Source organism: Procambarus clarkii, chromosome 10 (assembly GCF_040958095.1).
Source record: "Procambarus clarkii isolate CNS0578487 chromosome 10, FALCON_Pclarkii_2.0, whole genome shotgun sequence".
NCBI classification, from domain to species: domain Eukaryota; kingdom Metazoa; phylum Arthropoda; class Malacostraca; order Decapoda; family Cambaridae; genus Procambarus; species Procambarus clarkii.
This window is the reverse complement of record NC_091159.1, coordinates 46,403,624-46,411,776: the sequence shown is the minus strand read 5'-3', so window position 1 is coordinate 46,411,776 and position 8,153 is coordinate 46,403,624. Positions and strand designations below refer to the sequence as shown.

At 40.1% G+C, this 8,153-nt stretch overlaps 1 protein-coding gene across 3 annotated transcripts in view; it reads left to right on the top strand.

The window, feature by feature from the left end:
• The first annotated feature begins 7,603 nt into the window (after window positions 1-7,603).
• LOC123773324 (immunoglobulin superfamily member 10) overlaps window positions 7,604-8,153 on the top strand; it is a 398,237-nt gene continuing 397,687 nt past the window's right edge. For all 3 annotated transcript variants that reach the window (XM_069321998.1, XM_069321997.1, XM_069321999.1), the window contains exon 1: window positions 7,604-8,054. In XM_069321998.1, the coding sequence (XP_069178099.1) occupies window positions 8,003-8,054 (52 nt within the window). In that variant the 5' untranslated portion in view covers window positions 7,604-8,002. The remainder of the gene's footprint in view (window positions 8,055-8,153) is intronic.

Below are 8,153 nucleotides of genomic sequence, written 5' to 3'. Positions count from 1 at the left end.
CCTTCCCGCGGTTGTCAAGCCTAAACACTATCACACCACCGAGGTCATTCCTCCACAGCTGCTGTCTGGCCGCTAATATTTGTATCTCAGTGTAATCCTAAACCGACGAGGAAGAAGATATGTGCAGCTGGTTAGCGCAGGCTGGCGATGGGTATAAACAACATTCATATTCAACCTCCCCACCCACCACAACCATACCTCCACCAAACACCCTTCCCTTCCCCCTGTCCACACCCCTCTTCCTGTCCACTCTCTTCCCCTTCCCCTGTCAATTCCTCTCCTCCCCGTAAGCTAAGTTGATGATACTAGCGGGAATCACTGTCCGTGAGAAAGCATCATGTAGAAAAACAGTGAAAACGAAGCTTAATGCGCTGTCAGGCTTCATTAATCTTTATGTAATCTGGTGATTAATTGCATATCGACGTGTAACATAAAAACCAGTTTAACGTGTAGGAATTAAAGATAATTTTACATTGAGAAATTAAACCGACATATAACGAATTATACGATCAGCATTATTACTCAGTTTATGCACAGGCAACTGGAGATTTGGAGCCTGCAGGGAGCCGAAGACTCTGAGACTGCGGGCAACTGAAGACTCAGAAGTTGCAGGCAACTGGCCTACGACACTCCCATACCCCCCATGTTTCACGTTGAAAAGTTGGCTGAGGTTAGCGCTAAGCGTCTGGCTTCCTACTTTAGACAGACAGACATAGATATTCGATTTTAAAGATATACATAGTGATTTATTGTATAATAAGGCCGAGGTTAGGCTCGGTATTTAGATTCTATTGACAATTATTTGTATTTGAAGTACGACGACGTCAGCAAAGCACTGTTTAGGAAAACTATAATAATAATAATGATACTATTAATAATAATAATAATAATGATAATAATAATAATACACAGAGAAATCACATTAACGTGATAATATCAAAGAACAGAAGCCGTGATGAAGGTTCGAACCTATATGCAGAGTGTTCCAAGACGCGCTCTAGTCAACTGTACCACAACATGGTCAAAAAGATTTACAACCTAGAGTGCTACTGTACCCCACAAGGGTCCCGAGGCTTCCACTTGTTCTTTGTAGGGGGGCTGAGTGGACAGCGCTTGGGACTCGTTATCCTAGGGTCCAGATTCGATCCCCGGCGATAGCGGAAAACAAATAGGCATCTTTCACTCTGATGCCCCCTGTTACCTAGCAGTAAATAGATACCTGGGAGCTAGACAGCTGTTACGGGCTGCTTCCTGGGTGCGCATGTATGTGAAAAAAAAGTTGATCGATTGACAGTGGAGAGGCGGGCCGAAAGAGCAGAGCTCAACCCCAGCAAGCACAACTAGGTTGAAGCGTTTCGGACGTTCCGGCAGTTCGAACGTCATCAGTTGTGAGTTTTGTGTAAAGTGTTTTCCGTTCATAAACAGAAGGCTTTGGCGGCAGGATTAACGACCATTTGGTCTTTGTTTATGAGGCTAGGCTGCACACGGCAGAGTTGAAATATCTCTGGATTTGTCTTAATCGCGGAGGTACCACTCTTTCTAAGCAAGTTTAATCTACAGAATTTCAATTATGTTCTATTAGTCAACTAGAATTGAGAGAGGACCACGGATCGTCTCCAAATTATTGGTTTCGTATCTATGTACAGAACTCAAAACGTTTAATTTAACGTGACGGCAGCAGCATTAATCACAATTCTGAACACTGCTCACTTTAATCAATTTATATTCTCTGTAAAAATAAAGCAGAAACCACTTAACCTTTCAGGTATATCAATATATTACCGATCTCGAATGATGACTATTTGCACTGCCAAATAAACAAGATTTTTTATGGTGTAAATATTAGCTAAACTCGGATTGCCAGCTTACTGTAAACTTCATTGAGAGATATTTAGTGACTGCCTTTCATTCAAATGCTTATATATATATATATATATATATATATATATATATATATATATATATATATATATATATATATATATATATATATATATATATATATATATATATATATATATATATATATATATATATATATATGTCGTACCTAGTAGCCAGAATGCACTTTTCAGCCTAAGATGCAAGGCCCGATTTGCCTAATAAGCCAAGTTTCCTGAATTAATATATTTTCTCTAATTTTTTTCTTAGGAAATGATAAAGCTACCCATTTCATTGTGTATGAGGTAAAATTTTTTTTATTGTAGTTAAAATTAACGTAGATATATGACCGAACCTAACCAACCCTACCTAACCTAACCTAACCTATCTTTATAGGTTAGGTTAGGTTATGCAGCCGAAAAAGTTAGGTTAGGTTAGGTTAGGTAGGTTAGGTAGTCGAAAAACAATTAATTCATGGAAACTTGGCTTATTAGGCAAATCGGGCCTTGCATACTAGGCTGAGAAGTGCGTTCTGGCTACTAGGTACGACATATATATATATATATATATATATATATATATATATATATATATATATATATATATATATATATATATATATATATATATATATAAAAGTTTGTGAGGGTACCACCTCTGGTGCCAATGTGGGGACCCATAGCCTCGGAGAAGAAAATAAAAAGTATTCAGAGGAGACCTTGTGGTTTCTCACTGAACACTAATATTATCTTCTCCTACCACCCCCATTCTTTTGTATGTACACATATATATTTACTTTATTTGAACTTTGTTACAAAAAAGGAGTTACATATGGGTTACAAAGATGGTTATCATAGGTTGTCGAGTTCCTCCAGCTCCTCAGATGGCGGGCAGGAACCCTGGATGCAGTGCGCATTTTCCCTCTGTATCGCCACACTGAGGCGCTGGAAAAGAAAGCTTGCAGCTCTTGGGTCCCTTGTCGTTTCAATGAGCCTAGAACCCAGTTCCTTCAAAAAACTGGTAGCACTTTTACCCCAGGCGCCGAGTGTCTCAGAAGCAATGGGGACAAAATTGTAGTGGTGATCCAGTTCTCTATACTTACGGGATTTGGCCGCTTCCCTGTGGGTGGCAGCGCCACCTGGTTGTGCAACACTGAGGTTAATGTAGGTGTTAGCCAGGGTTGATACGCACGTGTAGTCCCATACCAACTGCTTGCCATTCTTCCAGGGGTTCACTGTGATACCATCCGGGCGACCAATAAGAGCATCAGAGTTACGGGGCGTTAGGTAACGGGGCTCTCTTTCAGCTGGGCATCCAGCTGTGGTGAGGCTATATATATATATATATATATATATATATATATATATATATATATATATATATATATATAGTTATTTTCCACATGTACCCAGCACTACCAGGATGGAAATGTTTTCATTTTTTATATTTGGCGAATATAGAAATCAGCGGAATATGTTATTTACTGCAAAGGAGAAAATTTAGCCTGCAAAGATTCGCTAGGCTACCTTACACTGAGGTTACCTTGAGATGATTTCTGGGCTTAGCGTCCCTGCGGCCCGGTCCTCGACCAGACCTCCTCGCTGCTGGACTGGTCAACCAGGCTGTTGGACGCGGCTGCTCGCAGCCTGACGCATGAGTCGCAGTCTGGTTGATCAGGTTATCCTTTGGAGATGTTTGTCACGTTCTCTCTTGAACACTGTGAGGTGTCGGCTCGTTATGCCTCTTGTGTGTACTGGAAGCGCGTTGAACAGTCTCAGGAATCTGATCTTGATAAAGTTCTCTATCAGGGCACCTGTTGCACCTTTGCTCTTCAACGGGGGTATTCTGCACATCCTGCTATGCCTCCTGGTCTCATGTGGTGTTATTTCTGTGTGCAGGTTTGGGGCCAGCCCCTCTACTATTTTCCACGTGTAAATTATTATGTATCTCTCCCGTCTGCGCGCAAGATAATACAGATTTAGGCTCTTTAGTCGGTCCCAACAGTTTTGTTTACACTGAGCAGGGGCCTGACAGCTGATTGGACAACGCTTCGGATTCGAAATCCTGAGGTTCCGGGTTCGATCCCCGGTGGAGGCGGAAACAAATGGGCAGAGTTTCTTTTACCCTGATGCTCATGTTACCTAGCAGTAAATAGGTACCTGGAAGTTAGACAGCTGCTACGGGCTGCTTCCTAGGGATGTATAACAAAAAGGAGGCCTTGTCGAGGACCGGGCCGCGGGGTCGCTAAGCCCCGAAATCATCTCAAGATAACCTAGATGTTTTACTGAGTGGATTCTAGCAGTAAAGGATCTCTGAACGCTCTCCAGGTCATCAATTTATCTAAGTATCAGTAACTCCCAAGTGTCTTGCTGCCTGCTCTGAACAAACAGACATATATTATCTCTGTTATAAGCATAGATACTGTGCAGGGATATATATCCTCTGAGAGGTCTATCTCCCTTCTCGGTGTATATAGACTGAACATGGTGGTCATTATAACCCTGCAGAGGTTAATAAGACCAATATCCAGCCAAAACCAAGCCGTAATTGTCAGTGTATGCACACTAACAATACCTTAAGACTTTACCTCTGGAAAGGATAAAAGTGCTTAAAAAGTTGGAAATACTGTCGACTACGGTCTTAACGGTCCTCCGTAGCCTCGCCTCTGTGTTTTATGTCCACCCTTAAGGCAGTGATGTATCTCATTCTGCTCCTATATCAGGCGGTGTAGACTCACGCTGTGGGGGAGAAAATTTAGCCTGCAAAGATTCGCTAGGCTACCTTACACTGAAGTTACCTTGAGATGATTTCGGGGCTTAGCGTCCCTGCGGCTCGGTCCTCGACCAGGCCTCCTCGTTGCTGGACTGGTCAACCAGGCTGTTGGACGCGGCTGCTCGCAGCCTGACGCATGAGTCGCAGTCTGGTTGATCAAGTATCCTTTGGAGATGTTTGTCCAGTTCTCTCTTGAACACTGTGAGGGGTCGGCCAGTTATGCCTCTTGTGTTTAACGTGTGGAACAGTTGATTGGAAGCGTGTTGAACAGTCTCAGGAATCTGATGTTGATAGAGTTCTCTTTCAGGGCACCTATTGCACCTCTGCTCTTCAACGGGGGGTATTCTGGCTGGTCGCACCATAGGATGCTGGTCACGTCATGTGGGTTACAAGCACTCAAAAGACTAGGCAGAGGTAATATGCAAAAATAACCCTGAAATTGAAGATCTGCTAGTCGAAAGGGAAGATTTTTCCCGTGGAGATAAACCCTAAGACATGCCAAAGGATGGGGACGGTAAATTTGATTTAAAGCCTCATGAAAAAGAAAACCTACTTTACATTCTAAATTTCCCTGAGAAAGTCCTTGGTGCGTTTTCTAAAGTAATTCCTTACACTTGTTGCTACACTGAAGAGACAGCTGTAAAATACTTATAAAACTCGGAGCTTCTCTCGGCATCTCATGGATATTTACATCGAAAGGTGTAGCTCACTTTATGGTGTGTATACCCTGAGTTTACATTAACCCTAAAGTATTGTTGGTTAATCAGTATACCTTATGTGGTGGTGTGCCTTAGGCGCACCATCAGCATATCCGGGTGAATATATATATATATATATATATATATATATATATATATATATATATATATATATATATATATATATATATATATATATATATATATATATATATATATATATATATATAGTTTTTACTATATATATATATCCCTAACCTAACCTAACCTATCTTTATAGGTTAGGTTGGGTTAGGTAACCGAAAAATGTAGGTTAGGTTAGGTTAGGTAGGTTAGGTCGTCGAAAAAAACATTAATTCATGAAAACTTGGCTTATTAGGCAAATTGGGCCTTGCATAGTAGGCTGAGAAGTGCGTTCTGGCTACTAGGTACGACATATATATATATATATATATATATATATATATATATATATATATATATATATATATATATATATATATATATATATATATATATATATATATATATGTCGTACCTAGTAGCCAGAACTCACTTCTCAGCCTACTATTCAAGGCCCGATTTGCCTAATAAGCCAAGTTTTCCTGAATTAATATATTTACTATAATTTTTTTCTTATGAAATGATAAAGCAACCCTTTTCTCTATGTATGAGGTCAATTTTTTTTTATTGGAGTTAAAATTAACGTAGATATATGACCGAACCTAACCAACCCTACCTAACCTAACCTAACCTATATTTATAGGTAAGGTTAGGTTAGGTAGCCAAAAAAAGCTAGGTTAGGTTAGGTTAGGTAGGTTAGGTAGACGAAAAAACATTAATTCATGAAAACTTGGCTTATTAGGCAAATCGGGCCTTGAATAGTAGGCTGAGAAGTGCGTTCTGGCTATTAGGTACGACATATATATATATATATATATATATATATATATATATATATATATATATATATATATATATATATATATATATATATATATATATATATATGTCGTACCTAGTAGCCAGAACTCACTTCTCAGCCTACTATGCAAGGCCCGATTTGCCTAATAAGCTAAGTTTTCATGAATTAATTGTTTTTCGACTATCTAACCTACCTAACCTAACCTAACCTAACTTTTTCGGCTACCTAACCCAACCTAACCTATAAAGATAGGTTAGGTTAGGTTAGGTAGGGTTGGTTAGGTTCGGTCATATATCTACGTTAATTTTAACTCCAATAAAAAAAAATTGACCTCATACATAATGAAATGGGTAGCTTTATCATTTCATAAGAAAAAAAATAGAGAAAATATATTAATTCAGGAAAACTTGGCTTATTAGGCAAATCGGGCCTTGAATAGTAGGCCGAGAAGTGCGTTCTGGCTACTAGGTACGACATATATATATATATATATATATATATATATATATATAGTTATTTCAGTTATTTCCGTGTGCAGATTTGGAACCAGTTTTTACTAATATTTTCGCGTAAATTATTGTACATCTCTCCCGCCTGCGCTCTAGAGAATACAGGTTTAAATATTTTAAACGGTTCCAATAATTTAGATGTTTTATCGAGTGGATTCAGGCAGTAAAAGATCTGTGCACGCTTTCTAGGTCAGCAATTTCTCCGGCTTTGAATGGGGTTTATTAGCGTGGAACACTATTCCACCCTAGAGAGCACTAGTGCTTTAAATATCTTCATTATTGGTCAGACATCAATGCACAATAGAATTCATCTTAGTTAACCCCTTCGAGGTGTCTGCTAGGAAAACGAGAGGTTAGCAGTCATTGCTAATTGCTAACTCTTAGTCTAATATATATATATATACACGTTGTTGTTCCTTAGGAAATTCAATAATTTGGCTTTAAATTTTGTCAAGCAAATAGGGTAAGACATATTCACACTTGATATCTTGTGTAGCTGCGTCCCCGGACAGAAATTATGGAAATGCAGAATAATGTGATGCAGCAATTATAATGTTCTGTAACTTGCCCATTAGTGCTGTGACCCCTTAAGCTAAACGGGATATTTGGGTTGCAGTTACTAAACCCATTACGTACCTCTGTAACCTTTTTTTTTTTTATCCCCAAGCACCCCCAAGCTGGGTACGGCGGTACATACTAAATGAACTGCAGTAAACAGCGTTGTGTTGTGGTTAAGCGAGCCAGGAGTCACATAGAGTGCATGACTTGAGTGTGTGTGTGTGTGTGAGTGTGTGTGTGAGGTGCGTGGCTGGCTGGTGGAGGCCGCCAGTGGTCGGTGAGCGGTGGTGAGGCGCGCTGCTGTGTCCTGCCTCACTCACGTTAAACCCTCTTGGTGCCGGCGTGCTGCTGCATGTTTCCCCTCTGTAAGGAGCACGCATTCTCTCCCGTCTGTGAAAGTTATACCTGTGTGTAGTGAGCATTATTGCACCTTATATCACACACATATATAGATAAAATATATATTGGAAAAATATTTGTGTGTCTTGTGTATGAAAAGTTTGTTGAGAATGAAGGAAACGGTGTAAAAATGAGACGAAAATCGCTTCGCCACGGTTGTGGGACACGCGACCGCACGCTGCATTAGTGATGGTGTGAGCTCTCTTCTTCTCCTCCTCTGAGGACAAGTTAGTGTGGTTGAAGCACCCGTCTCTCAAGACATGAAGGTGGTCACCCAGGTGTGGGCGGTGCTCGCCCTTCTCAACCTAACAGGTGAGTAGGTCTTTAACCTCTTGAGTCTTCATCAAGGAGGCTTTATTTGCTTCAGCTAGTGACAGGTTCAGTTTTCTCTCTGTCTCTCTCTGTCTCTCT